At 39.8% G+C, this 24,023-nt stretch overlaps 1 protein-coding gene across 1 annotated transcript in view; it reads left to right on the forward strand.

Annotated features, from left to right (window-relative positions):
• LAMA2 (laminin subunit alpha 2) overlaps positions 1–24,023 on the forward strand; it is a 588,770-nt gene that overhangs the window by 373,807 nt on the left and 190,940 nt on the right. Inside the window, exons 21-22 of the mRNA XM_084776810.1 lie at positions 1,996–2,176; positions 7,404–7,540. Coding sequence (XP_084632936.1) covers positions 1,996–2,176; positions 7,404–7,540 — 318 coding nt within the window. The remainder of the gene's footprint in view (positions 1–1,995; positions 2,177–7,403; positions 7,541–24,023) is intronic.

Here is a 24,023-nt window from a genome sequence, read left to right on the forward strand (position 1 = left end):
GATGATATGGGACCTAAGATGACTATAAAGTCCTGTCTTTGCAACTGAGCTTAGTATATGAAGAAATTTATAATACAATAACATATGGAAAATTATACACTTATAATTCAGGTTTTTCAAATTAAATATAGTGAGCCAATAAGATGGCTGAGTGGTTAAAAAAAAAAACAAAAGAAAAAAACAAAAAAAAAACAAGACAATGCCTGTTGTGCCAGCCTGTCACCCTGCGCTTGATCCTCAGAACCCACTGTGGAAGGCGAGCACTGACTCACAAAAGGTTCTTTTTCCCACAGGCACATGTACACATTCTCAGATTCAGGGCATACATCATACACTCCATGTTAGTAACAGTAGCACACAAACATTGTTTCTACATTGCTTCCAAAAAAATTACTAAAGCGCGCTATCATTTAGTCACTTTTGCAATCCATGTCTTTCTTTGTTTGTCTGGTGTGTGTGTGTGTGTGTGTGTGTGTGTGTGTGTGTGTGTGTTATTGTACATTTTGTAATTGTAATCATAGTCGAGATAATGTGTATGCTGCTTTTTAGAATTTTTACTTGACCTGGGAATCACAAATGTATTTCCTATCATTAAAACTGCTTCAAAATAGATTTTATTTAATTGCCTCTTGTTTTATAATGTTAATTTACTATAATTTAATTTATTCAGTGCCTCTCTAACAGTGAGGGCTTGAGTGTCACCACAATTACACGCTATGATAAACAATGTGTAACGAGCATGCTTGTGATTCAGTCATTGTTCTGATGTCTGATAATTTCTCCAAGTTAAGGATTTTACATTGAAATGATTTTTATGAATAAAATATGTTTTACTTTTGCTTTATATAGGTGAATTCAATTTCAAAAGTATGACTTATTGGTACTGCTACATACTTTCTACTTTAATATGAAATTTGAATTATAAGTAGAATTTAAAATAAAGCCAGCAGAAAAAATTAACATGATTATCACACTCAATCAACTCATTGTACATTTTAAACAATACACCTATTCTTAGCTAGTAATATTAAGTCTAATTCTCAGTGTAATTTTAATTTCTCAAATTTATTTCTAATACTGGTAATAATAATATTAAAAATATAATGAAGCTTATTCATTTCTCTTTGGGTGATTCCCAATAAGTGGCAAGATTAATTTTTACCAAGAAGTAATTATAAATCTAATTTTCCAAAATACAAATTGTTTTGACAAAGAACTAATTACTGAGAGTAATTTTCCAGATTAGAGTGCCATAATAATGTGACATACTCTATATTTAGACAAGAAAAGTGGTGTGATTTAAGTAGAATGTATGTTCTTCACTTTTCTAGTAGTAACGATAATTCCTGAACCCACCAGTCTTTCTAGTCCTAGTTACCCTGGGCCCTGATAACGTGTATTTCAAGAATGTCGTCTAAGCTACTAACACCGGCCTGGGTGGGAGGATGAGGTGGTCAGGGTGGATACGGGACCCACAGCTTCCTGCTTGGATGGAAGGCATGGCTTTACCTTTCTAATATAGTGATTGATTTTGTTTCCTCCGAAGCCTGTTTCCATGGCTAGAATACTGAATATTGAAAAATATTTCAAACTAGCCCAGATAGTCTGAAAACTCCGAAAGCAGTTGGTTTAGTATATTAACAGTAAAGTGAGTAAAATTTTAAATTAAAACCAGAAATGTAATGCATAATCTATCTCACATTGCTTTTGGAACTAAGGAAGATTATTTAAAAAAAAAAAAAAGCGCCAAGACTATAAGATAAAAAAAAACCCTAGTGACTATTGGGATGGTTAATTTTGATGACATCCAGAAGAAACTATACTTTTCATTTTGTCAAGAGAAAAAGAAAATCCATTGATGAACAGACAGTTGTCAATGCTGCCAGAGAGCCTAGTGACCCATGGGCCCCTCACTACCAACTGACACTGTGGGTATCACTTCAGGGTGAGGTAACTTCTTGAGATTTACTAGTTTTCTTTTCTGTTCCATGCCAGCCGGAAACCTTTGGCCTGCAACTGGGAAGGGGGTGTCTCCCCTGCAACTGTAATTCTTTTGGGTCGAAATCATTTGACTGTGAAGAAAGTGGGCAGTGCTGGTGCCAGCCTGGAGTAGCAGGGAAGAAATGTGACCGCTGTGCCCATGGCTACTACAACTTCCAAGAAGGAGGCTGTACAGGTCTGTGAGACTAATGCCCCATACCTAGTAACACTTTGCTCTGTTAAAGGAAATGCATGTTAAAAACACATATGTGATATGGAATATTGAAAGTAATAGGTGTTTTTTTTTTAATAATTAATGAATGGAACACGGTGCATTTGGAAACAGTGCCCTGCGTGTTACCATGTTTACAAGTATTGAACAACTATCAGCCCATTCCTAATCCACATTTGCCCTGTGGCCTGCACCCTCCATTTCTAGAGCTTCAAATTCAAATGCTCATGGGCTTCGGTGCCTTGAGTTTAAACTCTTTTTCAGACCAAGACATCTCAACTTCTCCTACCACAAAACAGACACAAGATGTTTTCTGTTTGCTTGTTTTCTGGTACAAAAGCCATAGTTGTATCAGAGTTGCCTCAGAAACCTTGACCTTCTGAGAGAGAAACAAGTTGGATCTTGGTATTTAGTTCACAGGGAAATACAGGTTGGAGCTTTTAACACAATTCCCTGAAAGAATTTTTTCCTATGAACTGAATATACACACACAGAGAGAAAGAGAGAGAGAAAGAGAGAGAGAGAGAAAGAGAAAGAGAGAGAGAGAGAGAGAGAGAGAGAGAGGGAGGGAGAGAGTGTTAATTACCACACCAGAAGTGAAAGTAAAGATTGAAATAAGCCTTGACCCATGTATCACTAACTTAGGATCGACACTATTACAATAGCCACAGCATGAATTGCGCCTCTGCTTTTTAAGTTCATTGGCTGACAGGTGTCGCCTCTGTACCGTATTCTCAGCACCACAGCAAGATTTTAAAATGCTATCGTTAGATACTGTAGCAAATTCACATGCGACTTGAGAGAATATTTCAACGTGTTTAAAGTACCAGTACCTTTGAGACTGTCTCCTCTAGTTTAGGCATATGGCTTTTATCAGAAAGAAAGTCATTTTGATTCATTTGTGATATGATAGAGATCTTCTAAGAACCGTGTGTGATCTCTGGGCTAATATCTGCAAACACTAGAAATGATAAAGAACCCACTTAAAATATTCTGATCTGTAAGTAAAAGCCTCATTCACATCTTAACACGATATGAATTAATGCAAAGCTATCTAAGTTAGGGATTCTGTTTCTGTGATGCAACGCTGTGATCAAAAGCAACTGGTATAATAAAGGGTTTGATTTCAGTTTACAATCCTTAGATCGCACTACATCACTAAGAGAAGTGAGAGCATCTGCTTCGATCTGCTGCTGGGTAGAGCCTCTCAGAGGACAGCTATCACAGCCAAACATTGGCGAAGCTTAGGGAGTGTTGTGAAAAAGTGGGGGAAAAGATAGAAAGACCCAGAGGGAACAGAAGCTCCACAAGAAGACCAACAGAGCCAACTAACCAGGGCACAGAGGGGCTGGCAGAAACTGAAGAAGCAACCAAGGGCCATGCGTGGACTGGACCTAGTCTGACTACACATGTGTGCCTGATGGGCAGCTGAGTCTTCATGTGGGCCCCCTCATAAGGGGAGCAGGGCTGTCTCTGACATGGACTCCGTTGCCTGCTTTTTGATCTCCCACCCCCAAGCTGGGCTGCCTTGCCAGGCCACAGGAGGAGAGGACACTTAGTCCTCCCTATGAGCTGGGGTGGGTGAGTGGGTAGGGATCCCCCGTTTTCTGAGAAATAAGGGGAGGGGGCATGGGGAAGAGGGAGGGAGAGTGGTATCAGAGGAGAGGAGGGAGTGAGCTACCATCGGGATGGAAAGTAAATTAATTAGTTAATTAATTAAAAGAGAGAGAGAGAAAGAAAGAAAGAGAAAGAGAGAGAGAGGAGTCAGAGCAGGGGCTCAAGGCAGGAACCAGGAGGCGGGAGCTGATGCAGAGGCCACGGCAGAGTGCCACATTATGGTTTGTTCTTCATGGCTTACACAGCCTGCTCTCTCATAAACTGTGGACCACCAGACTAAAGGTGGCAATGTCCACGTCAATATGGGTTCAATCTTCAATCAAGAAAATTTCCCACAGGCTTGCCCCCGGATTAGAGTGTTGGGGTATTTTCTCAGTTGAGGTTCTCCCCAACTAATCTTAATCTGTGTCAAGTTGACAAAACAAAAAAAAACAAAAACAAAACCCCAAACAACAACAACAACACACAAACAAACAAACAAACAAAAACCAACCTATTGAGCAGAGGGCCTATTGTACATTTATAGAAATCTGCCAACACGCATTATTAATAAAATTAACTGTATTTAAAATTACAAAGTCCTGATAACTTGCCAAAATGCAAAGTTAATTGCATTGCAAGACGGAGAAACAGAGCAGACAGGAGCAAACATCAGACTGGGTAAGATAATGATTGTGTATAAATTAGTTTTTTCATGTCTCTTACCAAGGGCCTGACAATGAAAACTTAAGGCAGTGTTTATTTTGACCCATACCTTGAGGATATATTCTATCCTGGTGGACACATTAACAGGAGTATAAGACAGCTAGTCACGTTGTGTCAGGAGAAGAGACATGAGTGATAGTATTCAACTTGCTGTCTTTGTTTCTCTTTATACTTGGCCTGGGATGCCAGGCTGTGGAAATGCCAGGCTGTGGAGATGCCAGGCTGTGGAGTGATGCCAGCTTAGCCTTACCTCCTTATTTAGCCCTCACTAGAAACTCCCTCATGGGCATGCGTGGAGAGCCATGGTGACTACAAGAGTGAGTCTTTCAGATTAAGACTATTCCTCACATCCAACAGCCTATATGAATCTAGTGGATCCATTGGCAGCTCATTGTATGATCATGGCTATATGGCTTGAGCGTGCTTTCTCTCTGCAAAGTTCATCTTTTCCCTTAGGATATCAAAAGTCTCTATGTCAAGAGGATTCGTAGGACTCCACTGAGGCTTTAGAAGAATGGCAGTGTCGTGTTTGTTGCCATTATCTTTATTAACATTTTCAGCTGTAGTACACATTGCGATTCGGCAGGAAAAAAACCTAAACCATTACTGAGATCTTCCTATCTTTGGTTACGCTGAGGTTCTACATAGAGAGTTTCTATTTTCTTTTTTATTATTTTTTTAATTATTAATTTAGTCTTGTTACATCTCCATAGTTATCCCATCCCTTGTATCCTCCCATTTCTCCCTCCCTCCCATTTTCCCTTTATTCCCCTCCCCCTGCCTGAGGGGGACTTCCTCCCCCTGTATATGCTCATAGGGTATCAAGTCTCTTCTTGGAAGCCTGCTGTCCTTCCTCTGAGTGCCACCAGGCCTCCCCCTCCAGGGGACGTGGTCAAATATGAGGCACCAGAGTACATGTGAAAGTCATACCCCACTCTCCACTCAACTGTGAAGAATGTCCTGTCCATTGGCTAGATCTGGGGAGGGGTTTGAAGTTTATGGCCTGTATTGTCCTTGGCTGGTGCCATAGTTTGAGCGGGAACCCTGGGCCCAAATCTGCCTATTACGTTCTTCTCATCATACTCCCTCCACCCAACTCTGGAAGCTACCCAACAAAAACAGAGATGGCAAGATGTCTAAAGGACAGCATAAAAGCATACACACACACAAAAAAAAACAAAACAATATGGCGTCTCCAGTTTCCAGCTATCCCAAAGAAAACAATCCAGAGAACTCAAATACAACGGAAACACAAGAAAATTACCTCAAATCCTTAGTAATGAGGGTGATAATGGAGGAGAGTTTCTATTTTCAAATAACGATCCAAACTGTTTCAATAAGTCTTAGCACATCAATTTAAACAGGATGATTTTTTTCTGCTTAATACATTTCATATATAAATAAATCTATCAGTGTAACATTAGTAAAAACAATAACTGACATTTATTTAGCACTTACCCTATGTCAAGCCTTGTGCTAAAACATTTACAGCTGGTATGAAATATTATAATTATGATCCTTTATATTGTAACTTAATCAAACACCTAAAGGACTCAGTTAAAATAATTTAACCATCAGCTAAGCAATTAAAAGCTTTCCTACAACATTGGTTTTCAATTTGAATTAAAAAATATTTGGTGTTTCTTTTCTTGCAACAATTTATTTTAAGCTAAGCACTGCTCGTAATTGTATTCTTACCAGTTGGATCAAGCCTACACAGTAAGTGACATGCATCTCTTCACGGAGTTGGCACAGAAGATCTTTTCAAACTTAATTCTTATTATTCTTTGAGACTATACAAGATGTTGGGAGTTCATAATTTTATAATTCATTTAGAGTGAGAAGAAACCTTTGAAATTAAAGTACTAAATCAGGTAGTAAGAAAAATTCAGACACAATTATGCTTTAAAAGTTTTTACAATGGAATTATTTTTTAAATACATATAAAACTGAAATATGCTGTGTTATTAACATCTATATACATGATGTACCAGATGTGGGATGCTGGGTTTGCTGGTTATATTGAAAACCAGTCATTGCTAGGAAGAAAAAGATAATTTTTACAGCAAAGAAAAGTGTTAGTAAGCTTGAAATCAATACAAGAAGTTAACCAACCTAATCCCTGTTAGACTCTAGGACAAATCCCCCCAACCTTGACTCCACCCTTACTCAACAGGAAACAGCCCTGGAAGGCACCCTCCCTCTCCCCTTATATTCCCTTAGGATACAGAACAAAGAGCTGATGGCCTAGGAGCCTCAGGGGAGCCAGGAAACTGAACAGGAACTTTGGCAGACTGATAACCACTGCAGGTAGTTAGGGACCTCCTGACAAGAAGGCAGACATACCCAGTTCCTTTGGAATTTACAGCGTTGAGACTGCAAGGAGACAAACCTTGGAAGGAATCTTCTACCCCCAAATTTCCTCCTCTGCCCAATAAAAAACCCCAAGCCCCCTGCGCCTCGATGCACAGAGTATCCACTCCCTTAGAAAGATAGAAGCCCTAGTTGTTCTAATTAAAAAAAAAATTGGGTTCTAAAGATCTATAAATGAAATAAATACATGAACAAAAACATTAGCTTTATAATATGTAGGTAAACAATAAATAGTTAAGAGAAAACTGGTGATAGTGTTTCTCTCCTTCTTTACAATTAATAGAAAAATTAAAGATGCTAAAACTGAAATTACTAAACAAAACGCAACCTTTTTGTGAAATATACTGTGCGGTATAAACAACAAAGTACATACATTCCACGTACACACACGGATTCTTAAACATAATATTAAAAATGAGAAGAAGCATATTGATGCAGTAAGAACCTGACATTTTATATCTGACTCACCTTTGCTTTCTCTCTTTTCCATGCGAAGCTTGTGACTGTTCCCATCTCGGCAACAATTGTGACCCCAAAACTGGCCAATGCATTTGCCCTCCCAACACCACTGGAGAAAAATGTTCTGCGTGCGTTCCCAACACCTGGGGCCACAGCATTGTCACTGGCTGTAAGGTGAGTGGATCGCAGTTATGGTCCTGATCATTTTCTAACAGAGTTGCCATTCAGCTCAACCCAACATCACGCCACAAAATAACACGGAATTACCAAAGAGTATCTTAAACACGCTGGTCCTTGTTTTCCATCTTACTGTGGCGGAGACATTTATTAGTTGGATTCATGATGCCTACAAAAGTAGAGGGGAAATGGCAAATAAACCTATAACAAAACCTCAGACAACTATTTCATTCTTAGACAAAACAAAATACATCTGTAAAACAAAAGGGACTAAAACATTGATTTGCCAAAATCCTGTTAAAAATGGTGCCAAATTAATTTGGTTTTAGTATTCAAGAGGTGATTAAAAAGGAATCTGAAGAGTCAAATTAATTCCCTGTAGCTTGGAAACAGCCTCACGTTCCCCCTGTGGATAGACCATAGAAAATGTTAGAACCAGACTCCTGCTATGCATCATCAGGGAGGACTCAGCCACGAGACTGCTATAGACATGTTCAGCAAAGATGCCACGGGCAGGACCCTGTGGCTTCAGAGAGGTTGTGGTGTAGGCTTTAGCGTAGACACTTTAAGCTTACCTGAATGCTCCTTTTGGAGGTACCAGGGACAAGGCTTAAGGATGATTTCTAGGCTCTAGTCTGGACAGAGTTGCAGAGAGCACACAACTCATTCCCATAGGATTCTCAGGGAAAGGTACAGCTTCAGGAAAGCAAGTGTTTGGGATGGTTTGGTTGTTCGTTGTTTGTTTTCTTTTTTTGTGAAACACTTATTAAATGAGATGGAAACTCGTGTTTTTAAACTAGAGTCCAAATGGATCAAAGATCTCAACCTAAAACCAGATACATTAAATATGTTAGGGAGAAAAAAGTGGGGAAAAGCCTGGGACTCATTGGCACAGGAGACAGCTCCCTGAACAGAATGGCAACAGCTCAGGCTCTAAGATCAACAATTAATAAATGGGACCTCATGAAACTAAAAAGCTTCTGTAAGACAAAGGACACTGTCAACAGAACAAAATGACAGCCTACAGATTGGGAAAATATCTTCACCAACCCTTCATCTGACAGAGAGCTAATATCCAAAATATATAAAGAACCTAAGAAACTAAATACAAAAAAAAAAAAAAAAACCTTAAATAATCCAATTGAAAAGTGGCATACAGAGCTAAACAGAGTTATCAACAGAGGAATCTCAAATGGCCAGGAAGCACTTAAAGAAATGCTCAATGTCCTCAGTCATCAGGGAAATGCAAATTAAAACAACTCTGAAATTCCATCTTACACCTATCAGAATGACTAACATCAAAGACTGAAGTGACATTACATGCTAGCAAGGATGTGGAGAAAGCAGAACACTCCTCCATTGCTGGTGGGAGTGCAAATTTGTGCAACCACTGGGGAAGTCAATCTGGTGCTTCCTCAGGAAATTGGGACTAGTGCTATCTCAAGACCCAGCTATAGCACTCCTGGGCATATACCCAAAAGATGCTCGACCACACAACAAGGACACTTGCTCAACTATGTTCATAGCAGCTTTATTCATAATAGCCAGAATCCTGGAAACAACCTAGATGTCCCTCAACTGAAGAACAGATAAAGAAAATGTGGTACATTTTCACAGTGGGATACTACTCAGCTATTAAAAAGCAAGGAAACCATGAAGTTTCCAGACAAATGGGTAGACGTAGAAAAGATCATCCTGAATGAGGTAACCCAGACCCAGAAAGTCTGGCAAGATAAGCATACCACAATCCAGAGACCCAAAGAAGCTGAGTAACAAGGAGCGCCCAAGGAAGTTGCTTGCATCTCACTCAGAAGGGGAAACAGAATAGACAGTGAAAGTAGATCTAGAGAGGAAACTGGGTAGGAGATGGTGTGAGGAAGAAAAAGAGGGTGGAGACCAGATGTTGGGAAAGCTGGGGTGGGAGTCAAGAGGGCTAAGAGAGAGAAGGAAAACAGAGGGGAGAACATCTCTGAGACAGGCTGCAGACGTGCGGCAGGGCATGCTTCTGGAAGGAAATGGGAGGGGGGGGGGCAGGTAACTCTAGCTGAGACTCTTAGCAGTGGGGAACATGGACACTGAAGAAGCTACCTTCTTGCCAGGCAGACTCCTAATGAAGGGAAGGAAGCACTAACTTAACCATACATTCTTCTACCCAAAATTTACCTGCCTATAAGATGTGCAGCGATAAAGATAAAGCGGGGATTAAAGGAGTGTCCAGCGAATGCCTGGCCCAACCTGAGACCTTCCTGAAAGTAGACAGCCAACCCCTGACACTATTAATAACACTCTGCTATTGTAGGCAGGAGCGTAGCATAACTGTCCTCTGAGAGGCTCCACCCAGAAGCTGATCGAAACAGATTGCTGAAACTCTCAACCAAACATGGGGCAGAGTTCAGGGAGTCGTTTGGCAGGGTGGGGGTAAAGATAGAAGGACCCGGAAGGGATAAGAACGCTACAAGAAGACCAACAGAGTCAACTAACCTGGGCCCACAGGGCCTTACAAAACCTGAAACACCAACCAAAGAGCATGCATGGTCTGGAAATAAGCCCCCTGCACATATGTAACTGATGGGCAGCTCAGTCTTCCTGTGGGTCCCCTAGTAAGCAGAGCAGGGACTGTCTCAGACATGGACTCTACTGCCTGCTTTTGGAACCCTTCCTCCTAGCTGGGCTGCCTTGTCTGGCCTCAGTGGGAGAGAATACACTTAGTTCTGGTGAAACTTAACACATTGGGGTGGGTTGAAACGGGGGTGGGGAGCTCCCCTTTTCTGAGAAGAAGGAGAAGAGGAAAGGGAAGAGGGTAGGATGGTGGGGCCAGGAGGAGAGGAGAGAAGGAGAGGGGCCTGTGGTCAGAATCTAAAGTGAATAAATAAACTTAAAAAAAAAAACCTCATTTGATTAAAGTGAGATGAGCCTTTCCCAGTGATTGTGATAAATTGACCGTTCCTTGTGGCACTTGGAAATCAGCTCTTCTTCACAGCACCTGGCACTACTGTGTTACGTTACTTTCTAATTGTGTAATTTACTGATTTCCTTGTCTCTTTGAAAATAGGATAATGCTCTATGTTTTGTTTTTATTGCCATAAGGAGAGTGAATTTGATTTGCCTTCCACCCCTTAGTGTGATGCTTTTGTAGTTTACCCATCATAGTACATACATTAAAAGTTTGTTCTATTTAGTTTCTTGATAACAATACTTTGTATGTTTTACTATAACCCATTTATCTGTTTATATTGATAGGCATTTTGGAGCATCTTTTAGTAATCTTGCTATGAACATTAGAGTGGGAATTGGCAGTATATTCATAAACCATAAATTCTAATTTCTCTTAAGAATACTCCACATTTTTGTCAACACTGACAGTTCTACTTTAATTATTTACTTGGTTGTGTATTCCTATTATCTTTGCAATTCTTTAATGGTAAACAGTGGAAGAAATTGTGTTGCTTATTTAATCAGCCATTTGCCATTTCTGTATATTCTTTTAAGAAGTTGTTACAAATCTTGCTAACTTTTTTCTGAGAACATTTTTCTTTTTTTTTTTTTTTTTTTTCTTTTTTTTTTTTTTTCTCCTTTATTAATTTATTCTTGTTACATCTCAATGGTTATCCCATCCCTTGTATCCTCCCATTCTTCCCTCCCTCCCATCCATTTTCCCCTTATTCCCCCCCATGACTGTTCCTGAGGGGGATTACCTCCCCCTGTATATGCTCATAGGGTATCAAGTCTCTTCTTTTTTTTTTTTTTTAAAGGTTTTTTTTTTAATTAATTTATTCATATTACATCTTGATTGTTAGCCCTTCCCCTGTTTCCTCCCATTCCTCCCTCCCTCCCACTTCCCCCCTTCTTCCCTCCCCTATGTCTGTGATTGAGGGAGACTTCTTCCCCCTATGTATGCTCTAAGATTATTGAGTCTCTTCTTGGTAACTTGCTATCCTTCTTCTGAGTGCCACCAGGCCTCCCCATCCAGGGGACATGGTCAGAAAAGGGGCACCAGAGTTCACGTGAGAATCAGATCTCACTCTCCACTCAACAGTGGAGAATATCGTGTTCGTCGGCTAGGTCTTGGTAGGGGTTCGAAGTTTACTGCCTATTTCTCCTTGGCTGGTGCCTTAGTTTGAGGAGGACCCCAGGACCCAGATCTGCCTGTCATAAAGTTCTTCTTGTAGGTTTCCAGGACCCTGTGGGTCCTGTTATTTCCCCATTCTTCCATGCTACTCTCGCCTAAAGTCTCAATAGGATGTCCTCTCCTCTGACCCACTTTCTTGGTAAGTAAGGTTTTTCATGGGACGTATCCCTTGGACTAGTGTTTTGATATAAGTGAGTATATACCGTTTGTCTCTTTTTGCTTCTGGGTGAACTCACTCATTATGATAATTTCTAGGTCAATCCATTTGTCCACAAATTTCGGGAATTCCTCGTTTTTAATAGCTGAGTAATACTCCATAGTGTAAATGTACCATAGTTTCTTAGTCCATTCTTCTACTGAGGGACACTTAGGCTGTTTCCATGTTCTGGCTATTGTGTATAAAGCAGCTATGAACATGGTTGAGCATATGTCCCTGTTGTGTGTTCGAGCATTTTCTGGGTATATTCCAAGGAGTGGGATAGCTGGGTCTTGAGGAAGCCCTATTCCCATTTTTCTGAGAAAACGCCAGATAGCTTTCCAAAGTGGTTGTACTAGTTTGCATTCCCACCAGCAGTGAAGGAGTGTTCCTCTCTCTCCACATCCTCGCCAACATGTGGTGTCATTTGAGTTTTTGATCTTAGCCATTCTGATGGGTGTAAGATGGAATCTCAGTGTCGTTTTGATTTGCATTTCTCTGATGCCTAACGAGGATGAGCATTTCTTTAAGTGTTTCTCAGCCATTTGATATTCCTCTGTTAAGAATTCTCTGTTTAGTTCTAAGCCCCATTTTGCAATTGGGTTGTTTGGTTTTGTGGTGTTTAATTTCTTGAGTTCTTTATATATTTTGGATATTAAACCTTTGTCAGATGAAGGGTTGGTGAAGATCTTTTCCCAGTCAGTAGGCTGTCGCTTTGTTCTCTTGACAGTGTCTGCTGCTTTACAGAAGCTTCTCAGCCTCATAAGGTCCCATTTATTAATTGTTGACATTAAGGCCTGGGCTGTGGGTGTACTGTTCAGGAAGTTGTTTCCTGCGCCTATGTGTCCCAGGCTCTTCCCCACTTTTTCCTCTAACTGAGTTAATGTCTCTGGTTTTAAGTTGAGGTCTTTAATCCACTTGGACTTGAGTTTTGTGCATGGTGACAAATAAGGGTCTAATTGCATTTTTCTACATGTAGACATCCAGTTAGACCAGCACCATTTGTTGAAGATGCTATCATTTTTCCATTGAATAGATTTGGCTTCTTTGTCAAAAATCAAGTGAGCAAATGTGTGTGGGTTCATCTCCGGGTCTTCAATTCGATTCCATTGATCCACCAGCCTATTACTTTGCCAGTACCATGCTGTTTTAATTACTGTTGCTCTGTAGTACAGCTTGAGATCAGGTATGGAGATTCCTCCGGAGGATCTTTTATTGTATAGGATTGTTTTTGCTATTCTGGGTTTTTTATTTCTCCATATGAATTTGAGAATTAATCTTTCAATATCTTCAAAATATTTTGTAGGTATTTTGATAGGGATTGCATTGAATTTGTAAATTGCTTTTGGTAAGATGGCCATTTTTACTATGTTAATTCTCCCGATCCATGAACAAGGTAAATCCCTCCATCTTCTGATGTCATTTTCAATCTCTTTCTTCAAAGGTTTGAAGTTTTTTTCAAATAAGTCCTTCACTTGCTTGGTTAAAGTTATTCCTAGAGATTTTATATTGTTTGTGGCTATCGTGAAGGGAGTAGTTTTCCTAATTTCTTCCTCTGCCTGTTTGATATGATAGTGTTCATAAGCGATCCCCAAAATTCCACCAGAGAACTCCTGCAGCTGATAAACACCTTCAGCAAATTGGCAGGATACAAAATAAACTCGAAAAAGTCAGTAGCCTTTCTGAGAACATTCTTCATTAATAAAATTAGCTATGAGTTTTGTGTATACTAAATACATGTTCTTTAACCCACACAGACACACATGCACACACACACAAACCAAGAATATAACTTGCTTTGTACTTAGTATCCTTATCTAATTTTTATATGTATGAACAAGGTTTTTTGTATCATTTCTTTTCTAGATACTGTTTCTTACATTTTTCCTTGGAACAATCTGCTGGCCTAAATCTAAAGATTTTTTTTCCTGGGTTTTCTTTGTAAATTCACATTCCAATTGAACATCATTTATTATCTAATGAAAGATAATTAAGTTTAATTTGTTATGGCTAATTTTTCCAACGTCATTTGTTGAAAAGATTCCCTTCCTATTGAATTAGCTTGGTTCCTTTGTTAGAGTAGTTGGTCTCCATGTTCATGATTTCTGGACTTTTCTATTTTCTTATATAAGTGTTGTAATTACTGTGGTTTCCTAGCAAGGGAGGCATCATATTATAAGCCCTCCAGCTATATTTCTCATCCCCAGTATTTTTGAGAGTTTTAGATAAAACATATTAAATATTTTGTTTTATTTCTTTAAGAAGTGTTAAAATTTACCCAACACTGTTTATTCACTGACCGTTTGGACCCTTATAAATCTTGCTTTTATGTTTTCATAGGGAAGATGCTAAAAGCTCTCAAGTCTGGGGCGAGTGAGCCTCCCTCTGGCCCTTCTGATAACTCAATCCGCTGTTGAATTCCTCCTATCTTATAATCAGAACTGTTGAAAGTCTAGGGCTTCTGTGAGATCCACAACTGTTTCATCCTAGATGTCTTCAGTGCTTCACTGTCTCCCAGCAGTTTCATTTCTTCCCCGTGCACATCCAAATGCAACCGAAGCCTCACACAGTCTCCTACATAGCTCTAGAATTCTCTGTGTAAAACTCCCATTCTGAGCACATTAGCCTTGTCCCTGTAAATCTTAGCTTCTTCAGATTTTCAAAACAAGTACCATTTGTCTCTCGGCTCAGCGGCTTTCTGCGCCTTTGTTTGGTTTGCTTTCTTTCTGGTGCCACAGCCTGGAAGCTGCCTCCACTCACTGCCTCCTTTCTTTCTCTTTGCTCCAGAATAATAGCTCTCTGCTTCATTATCAGATGTTCAAAAGCATTTTGTCCCTTTTTTTTTTTTGTTTTTGTTTTATGATTTAACGATTAAATACAAAATAAGTTTTTTTTAAGTAAGTAAGGGTTTGGGAGTGCATATGCGTGCATGCGTGTGTGCATGCGTGTGTGCGTGTGTGAAATGTAAAAGGTTCGGGTAAGACGAGAATCAAACTGAACTTACTGGGTTTAAGCAGTAAATAAGGACATTTTAACAGATGGTAAGATTGTTCCAGTCAGCCACACTGAGTTCAAGAAAAGTGAAAGGTGACAACAAAAAGGTGGTCTTTTTAGCCCTGTAACATTGCCCTGTAGGCCGGTGGTAGATATATTCTTGATTGGGTGGGTGGGAAGCATCTAGGAGTGCATGGCCCCCCACCTCAAAATGAGCGGATATGGACAGTTGGTGGGTTCTAGGGAGAGGAAGAAGGGTCAGTTTTATTTGTGACTCTCCATAGGCTGCCCATGCTCTGGCGGCTGGCCAACACCAGGAGTTATATTACTGGCACAAATTGGAGCTGAGGGGTGTTTTAAAAGCTAAAAAGAGAGCACATAGTTAAGGAAGTCTGGGAAGAATTAGCAGACAGACTTGAGGATAAATATGATTTAAAAAATACATTTTTTCAAAATTCTGAAGTCATAAAAATGTAAAATCAGGTGAATACTGGCCTAGAATGCCTTGACCTCCAAAAGAATTAAAGTATTGATAAATGTTTAGGGAGGTTCAGACATTTGGCTTCAGTACGTGACTAGAGAGCATAAACACTAGACAGGACATTCATTTTCTTACTTCTTTGGTATTATTAAGTTTGACATTCTATGGTGCTACAATTTAAGAAACAGTACCTTTTCTAATCATTTGAAAGTTTTTCTTGAATATGAACAATGGTCTAAGGTTCTAAATGACTTTTTAAAGTCAAACTTAAATATCTACTTTACCACTTGGAATTGTTTAAGAAGAAAACTCCTGGGAATATATGCTCTTCACAAGAAGAGCATGTTAATGAAATTTTTGAAATTGAAGCTGATTCTTTACCATCAGTATATAAATCAAGCAGGGAAATAACTTAATGTCTATAAAAAGTTACTTTGGGCGCATTCTTTTACTGGCCACTGGATAAATCTTTTATTGGTTGAAGTCTCAATTGAATTTTATCACTTTGAACTATTGTTTTTTTGTTTTAATCTAAATTTCTGAGTACCTTCATATTTTGCTGTTAGGAAGATTTATAAAGATCTCCCTAATGTGACTATTAGAAACTATCTGTGAGGAACCATTCTACTATTTGAAAACTTGCATGAGTATGACTTAAAGCCATATTGCTCTCAGATGGAGAGAGTCTCTCTCTCTCTCTCTTGGCCTGTGTGGAGGTTGGGCACATGTGTTATTGGAGCTGCCACAGTGGGAGAATGTCAAACCTGCCATTATTCACCAGCAGAGGAAAGGTGAACAAATCCTCCGCTGCTAAACAAACATTACATTTAATTATAATTTAAGCTTGATATTAGGTATAGCGCTATCTAAACATACAGTTAATTGTCTCATTTATTCCCACAGTAACTTCTCAAATAAACTTCCTGATTAGGATCCATCCCAAAGTCTATTTGTACTGTCAGCAACTCCTAAAGAACTAGTTATTTGACTGTACATAACAAATCGGTTAGAAGACATTTCATATTTTGTTATGTAAAAATAAGGATGTTTTCTGTCCCATGGCTGTAGTTTCCGTACCACACAATTATTTTCTCTCTGATTGTTTTAAGTGAGTCTGTACCTATACTAAATGAAATTGGCAAAAAATAAGGTAAAATTCTGTGAACAACTAAATTATCCCGACTTTGAAAATTCATTCTACATCTAATATCCTTTAACAGTAAGTTATGGGAGGGTCATTGTATGAATCAGGGTTCTCTGGAAGAATAGAACGAGTAGGAAGAATATGGATATATATGTACATTAAAGGGGGATTTGTTAGATTGACTTAGAGGATTTGGTCCAGGTAGTCCAAGCAATGGTTCTAGGCCAAGGAAAACAGAGAACCCTATAGGATGCTCTGCCCATGCTCAACAGTCCCACTCTGGCTCCAGTGGCTTGGAGGCTTCCTGGAAAGCTGTTGCTCTTCAACCTACATTGGAATATCAACAAACCTGCCTTTAATACCAGTGAAGAAATGACTCAACAATAGGACAGGTGAAGTTGCCACCAAGAGTGAGCTGCAAGCAGGCAAAAAGCAAATCTTTATTCTTCTGGTATAGCCCAGATTTATGGTGGTCTTCTTGTTTTGAGTGCTCTAGGAAAATAGTCACAGGAGAGCCCAGCTTGGGCGTTAGTTTATTCAAGACGTAATCTAGTTGATAATAAAGATTAGCCCCAGAGTTGTGGAAATGGATTATTCTGCATCTTAGACATTATGTTTGTTAGAAGCCCCTTTTTACCTCACCTCCCCCTCCAGGAAGAAAGCATTCTCTTTAGTTGGAAGCCCACACTTGCTTTACCAGCAGGCAGTCTTGAATATCCCTATACCCCACTTCTAAATTAGGGAGAGGTGCATGTTGCTTTCTCCTTGATGTTCTTACCAGTCTGCAGTCTCCTAAGGAACATACTTATCCTGACCTCTACCCTGCCACTTAGCTGTGATTGGACAAGTGCAAAAACCTCTGAAAACTTCTTCTTCATTATCTGTGAAATAATAACAAAATTGTCTTCCTTGGAACATTCATTTGTCTGGTCCTCACAGCATCTCTATGTGTCATTTCTTAAGGATAGGAACACCTGGTGCACTGAGAGGTGAGTTTACCTGCCTCGGGCTATATGGCAGATAAGTGGCAGCCACAAGCAAGGTATAAGTCTAGATGCATAATTGCTCCACTGTACACTGGATCATTGAGAAAATAAAATGACATGTTTGTGTGATGGGGTGGGGATGAGAGTGTGAAAATGTTCATATAATTCCAGGCACATAATCAACTCTCAATAGCTTATTTATATTTAAATTTTAATTAAATTTAATTATTAAATTTAATTCCTCCCATATTCAGAAGAAAGGAATACCTTTTTTTTGCTTTTTTTTCTCCTTTATTAATTTATTCTTGTTACATCTCAATTGTTATCCCATCCCTTGTATCCTCCCATTCTTCCCTCCCTCCCATTTTCCCCTTATTCCCCTCCCCTATGACTGTTCCTGAGGGGAATTACCTTCCCCTGTATATGTTCATAGGGTATCAAGTCTCTTCTTGGTAACCTGCTGTCCTTCCTCTGAGTGCCACCAGGTCTCCCCCTCCAGGGGACATGGTCAAAGGTGAGGCACCAGAGTATGTGAGAAAGTAATATCCCACTCTCCACTCTACTGTGGAGAGTGTTCTGTCCATTGTCTAGATCTGGGTAGGGGTTTATGGTTTACCGCCTGTATTGTCCTTGGCTGGTGCTTTAGTTTGAGCGGGACCCCTAGGCCCAAATCTGCCTATCATAATGTTCTACTTGTAGGCTTCTAGGACCCTCTGCCATTCTCTCATCTAGAGTCCCACTAGGATGTCCTCCCCTGTGTCTCAGTTTCCTGGTAAGTGAAGGCTTTCGTGGGACATGCCCCTTGGGCTAGTATGCAGATGTAAGTGAGTATATACCATTTGAGTCTTTCTGCTTCTGGCTTACCTCACTCATTATGATCATTTCTAGCTCAATCCATTTGTCCACAAATTTCAGGAATTCCTTGTTTTTAATAGCTGAGTAGTATTCCATAGTGTATATGTACCACAGTTTCTTTATCCATTCTTCTACTGATGGACACTTAGGCTGTTTCCATGTTCTGGCTATTATGAATAAGGCTGCTATGAACATGGTTGAGCAAATTTTCTTGTTGTGTGCTGGAGCATCTTCTGGGTATATTCCAAGGAGTGGAATAGCTGGGTCTTGAGGAAGCCCTATTCCCATTTTTCTGAGATAGCACCAGATAGATTTCCAAAGTGGTTGTACTAGTTTGCATTCCCACCAGCAATGAAGGAGTGTTCCTCTCTCCCCACATCCTTGCCAGCATGTGGTGTTGCTTGAATTTTTGATCTTAGCCATTCTGATGGGTGTAAGATGGAATCTCAGCGTTGTTTTGATTTGCATTTCCCTGATGATTAAGGAGGTTGAGCATTTCTTTAAGTGTTTCTCAGCCATTTGATATTCCTCTGTTGAGAATTCTCTGTTTAGTTCCAAGCCCCATTTCTCAATTGGGTTATTTGGTTTGGTGGTGTTTAATTTCTTGAGTTCTTTATATATTTTGGATATTTAGACCTTTGTCAGATGTAGGGTTGGTGAAGATCTTTTCCCAGTCTATAGGCTGTCGCTTTGTTCTCTTGACAGTGTCTCCTGCCTTACAGAAGCTTCTCAGCCTCATGAGGTCCCATTTATTAATTGTTGACATTAATGTCTGGGCTGTTGGTGTTCTGTTCAGGAAGTTGTCTCCTGTGCCAATATGTTCCAGGCTCTTCCCCACTTTTTCTTCTAAGTGACTTAGTGTCTCTGGTTTTATGTTGAGGTTTTTAATCCACTTGGATTTGAGTTTTGTACAAGGTGACAAATATGGGTCCAGTTGCATTTTTTTACACATAGACATCCAGTTAGACCAGCACCATTTGTTGAAGATGCTATCCCTTTTCCATCGAATGGATTTGGCTTCTTTGTCGAAAATCAAGTGACCATATGTGTGTGGATTCATATCTGGGTCTTCGATTAGATTCCACTGATCAACCAGCCTGTTGCTGTGCCAGTACCATGCTGTTTTAATTACTATTGCTTTATAGTACAGTTTGAGATCAGGTATGGAGACTCCTCCGGAGCACCTTTTATTGTACAAGATTGTTTTAGCTATTCTGGGTTTTTTGTTTTTCCATATGAAGTTCAGAATTGAACTTTCAATGTCTTTAAAAAATTGTATAGGTATTTTGATAGGGATTGCATTGAATCTGTAGATTGCTTTTGGTAGGATGGCCATTTTTATTATGTTAATTCCCCCGATCCATGAGCAAGAAAGATCATTCCATCTTCTCATGTCATCTTCAATCTCTTTCTTTAGAGTTTTGAAATTTTTTTTCAAACAAGTCCTTCACTTGCTTAGTTAGAGTAACTCCTAAGTACTTTATATTGCTTGTGGCTAATGTGAAGGGTGTAGTTTTCCTAATTTATTCCTCTGCAAGCTTGTCATTTGTGTATAGGAAGGCTACAGACTTTTTTGAGTTAATTTTGTATCCAGCCAATTTGCTGAAGGTGTTTATCAGCTGTAGGAGTTCTCTGGTGGAATTTTGAGGGTCACTTATGTAGACTATCATATCATCTGCAAATAGGGATACTTTGACTTCCTCCTTTCCCATTGGAATACCCTTGATCTCCTTTTGTTGTCTTATTGCTCTGGCTAGAACTTCGAGTACTACATTGAAGAGATATGGAGAAGAGTGGGCAGCCTTGCCTTGTTCCTGATTTTAGAGGAATTTCCTTGAGTATCTCACCATTTACTTTGATTTTGGCTATTGGCTTCCTATATATAGCCTTTATTATGTTGAGGAAAGTGCCTTGTATTCCCGATCTCTCTAAAACTTTAAACATGAATGGGTGTTGGATTTTATCAAATGCTTTCTCTGCATCTAAAGAGATGATCATGTGGTTTTTTTTATTTTCATTTTGTTTATGTGGTGGATTACATTGATGGATTTCTGTATATTAAACCATCCCTGCATGCCTGGAATGAAGCCTACTTGGTCATGATGAATGATATCTTTGATGTGCTCTTGTATTCGTTTTGCAAGTATTTTATTTAGTATTTTTGCATCGATGTTCATCAGAGAAATTGGTCTGAAATTCTCTTTCTTTGTTGAGTCTTTGTTAGGTTTAGGTATCAATGAGACTATGGCCTCATAAAATGAGTTTGGTAATGTTCCATCCCTTTCTATCTTTTGGAGTAGCTTGAAGAGTATCGGTATTAGCTCGCCCTTGAAGGTCTGGTAGAATTCTGCACTGAAACCATCTGGCCCTGGGCTTTTTTTGGTTGGGAGACTATCAATGATTACTTCAATTTCTGTAGGGGAAATGGGACTATTTAGCTTGTTTATCTGTTCTTCACTCAACTTTGGCAAGTGAAATTGATCAAGAAAATTGTCCATTTCCCTTAGGTTTTCAAATTTTGTGGCATATATGCCTTCAAAGTAGGATCTTATGATTCTTTGTATTTCTTCAGTGTCTGTTGTTATGTCTCCCTTTTCATTTCTGATTTTGTTGATTTCAATACTGTCTCTCTGCCTTTTAGTTAGTTTGGCTAATGGTCTGTCTATCTTGTTGACTTTCTCAAAGAACCAGCTCTTGGTTTTGTTGATTCTTTGGACTGTTTTCTTAGTTTCTAATTTGTTAATTTCACCCCTGAGTTTGATTATTTCCAGACGTCTACTCCTTTTGGGTGTTTCTGCTTCTTTTTTTTCTAGGGCTTCCAGTTGTGTCGTTAAGGTGTTTATATGTGATGCTTCCAATTTCTTTTTAAAAGCACTTAGTGCTATGAATTTTCCTCTTAGCACTGCTTTCAATGTATCCCACAAATTTGTGTATGTTGTTCCTTCATTTTCATTGAATTTCAGAAACTCCTTGATTTCTTTCTTTATTTCTTCCCTGACCCAGGTGTCATTTAGCAGAGAGTTGTTTAGTTTCCACATACGTGTAGGCTTTTTGTTATTTCTGTTGTTGTTGAATTGCAGCCTAAGCCCATGATGATCTGATAGGATACAAGGTATTATTTCAATCCCCTTGTATCTGTTGAGGCTTTCTTTGTGAACTACGATGTGATCAATTTTGGAGAAGGTTCCATGGGGTGCAGAGAAGAAGGTATATTCTTTCTTGTTTGGATGAAAGGTTCTATAGATATCTGTTAGATCCATTTGACCCATGGCATTGGTTAATGATGTTATTTCTCGGCTTAGTTTCTGTTTCGATGACTTGTCCTTCAGAGAGAGTGGGGTGTTGAAGTCTCCCACTATTATTGTGTGGGGATCGATGTGTGGTTTAAGCCTTTTTAGCAGATCTTTTACAAATGTGGGTGCCCTTGTATTGGGAGCAAAGATGTTCAGAATTGTGATGTCATCTTGGTTGACTTTACCTTTGTCATCAAAGTCTATTTTGTTCTATATTAAAATGGCTATGCCTGCTTGCTTCTTGTGACCATTTGCTTGGAATATTTTTTTCCAACCTTTTATCCTGAGGTAATGCCTATCATTATGGGTGAGATGTGTTTCTTGAATGCAGAAGAATGTTGGATCCTGTTTATGCACCCATTCAGTTAGTCTGTGTCTTTTTATTGGAGAATTGAGGCCATTGATGTTGAGAGATATTAATGACCAGTTACTATTAAGAGTCTTAATTTTGATGTTGGTTCCAGTCGAGCATTTGTGTAGTTGTGTTTTTGCCATGGTATAGTTATCTATTTCCTGAGTAGTTTTGGTTGTAGCTTGACCCTTTGCGATGGAGTTTTCCTTCTAGTACCTTCTGTAAAGCTGGATTTGTGGATAGGTACTGTTTGAATTTGGTTTTGTCATGGAATATTTTGTTTTCTCCATCAATGGTTATTGATAGTTTTGCTGGGTCAAGTAGTCTGGCCTGGCATCTGTGGTCTCTTAGGGTTTGCAGGATCTCTGTCCAGGCCCTTCTGGCTTTGATGGTCTCTGCTGAGAAGTCGGGTGTAATTCTGATAGGTTTGCCATTAAATGTTATTTGGCCCTTTTCCCTTGCAGCTTTTAATATTTTTTCTTTGTTCTGTATGTTTTGTGCTTTGATTATTATGTGACAGGCAGTTTTTCTTTTCTGGTCAATTCTATTTGGTGTTCTGTATGCCTCTTGTATGTTTATAGGCATCTCTTTCTTTAGATTGGGGAAATTTTCTTCTATGATTTTGTTGAGAATGGTTTCTGGGCCTTGGAGTCTGATATCTTCTCTTTCTTCAATGCCTATTATCCTCAGATTTCTTCTTTTCATGGTGTCCTTAATTTCTTGGATGTTTTGTGTCAGGAGTTTTCCAGATTTGGCATTTTCTTTAATGGTTGCTTCAAGATCTGTTATTGTATCTTCTAGACTTGAGATTTGTTCTTCCATCTCTTGGATTCTGTTAGAAAAGCTCAGCACTGTGTCATTCACCTTCTTCTCTGAGGCCTCACATTCTCGTTTTTCTTCTGTCTGTGTGTTTATCATTGAATCCATTTTCATCTTCATATCTTGAACAGATTTTTTAATTTCTTTCATCTGGTTGTTTACATTTCCTGAAAATTTTCCAGTTCCACTCTATGTGCTTCTTTTTTGTCTCGCACCTGCTTGGCTGTGTCTTCCTGCATCTGATTTCGAATTTTATTTGTTTCCTCCGTTATCATCCTCATTACCAAGGATTTGAGGTCATTTTCTTGTGTTTCCGTTGTATTTGAGTTCTCCGGGTTGTTTTCTTTGGGATAGCTGGGAACTGGAGACGCCATGTTGTTTTGATTTTTTTTTTTTGCGTATGCTTTTACGCTGTCCTTTAGATATCTTGCCGTCTCTGTTTTTGTTGGGTAACTTCCAGAGTTGGGTGGAGGGAGTCTGATGATAGAATCACTTGTTTTCTCACGATTTCTGTAGGCTGGAAGCCCTGATACTTCACTGGTGTGGATGTCAGGAGGTTAGCCCTGTCGTTTTGGGCTCTCACAGCCAGTGATCCTCAGCTCCCCTTTGCTGTGGGTCCTGCAATTGTTCTGGTTCTCTCAATGAGCATTGGATCAGGCCAAGGTATCCACAGCCTTTTGGGTTCCCTGCCAAGTCCAGCCAGGGATACTGGGCCCAAACCACATGTCAAGCTCAGCTAGTTTCTCAGGGCCTGAACCATCTGCCACAGCAGGAGAACTGCGACTTCACTGAGCAAGCGCCTAGGGTGGAAGTGAGCGCTCCACCCAGGCTGCGTCACAGCAGAACTGTGACTGCACTGAGCAAGCACCTAGGATGGAAGTGAGTGCTCTGCCCAGCTTGCATCACAGCAGGGAAACTGCGACTGTGCTGAACAAGCACCTAGGGTGGAAGTGAGCGCTCTGCCCAGCTTGCATCACAGCAGGGAAACTGAGGCTGCGCTGAGCTGGAGCCTAGGGTGGAAGTGAGCACTCTGCCCTGCCTGTGTCACAGCAGGGGAGCTGTGCCTCGGGCAGAATTGCTTGCTGAGCTGAGCTAGCTTCTCCACGGCACAGCTCACTGAGCAAACCCAGGACTCTGGGGCTGAACTGTCTGCTGTGTCCAGTTTGGGTCTCAAGGCACCATGCGACCCAAATCCTGTCCAGAGTCCCCTCTCCCGCAGCAATCCCACCAT

This window comes from Acomys minous (assembly GCF_964271855.1).
Source record: "Acomys minous genome assembly, chromosome: 3".
Lineage (NCBI taxonomy): Eukaryota > Metazoa > Chordata > Mammalia > Rodentia > Muridae > Acomys > Acomys minous.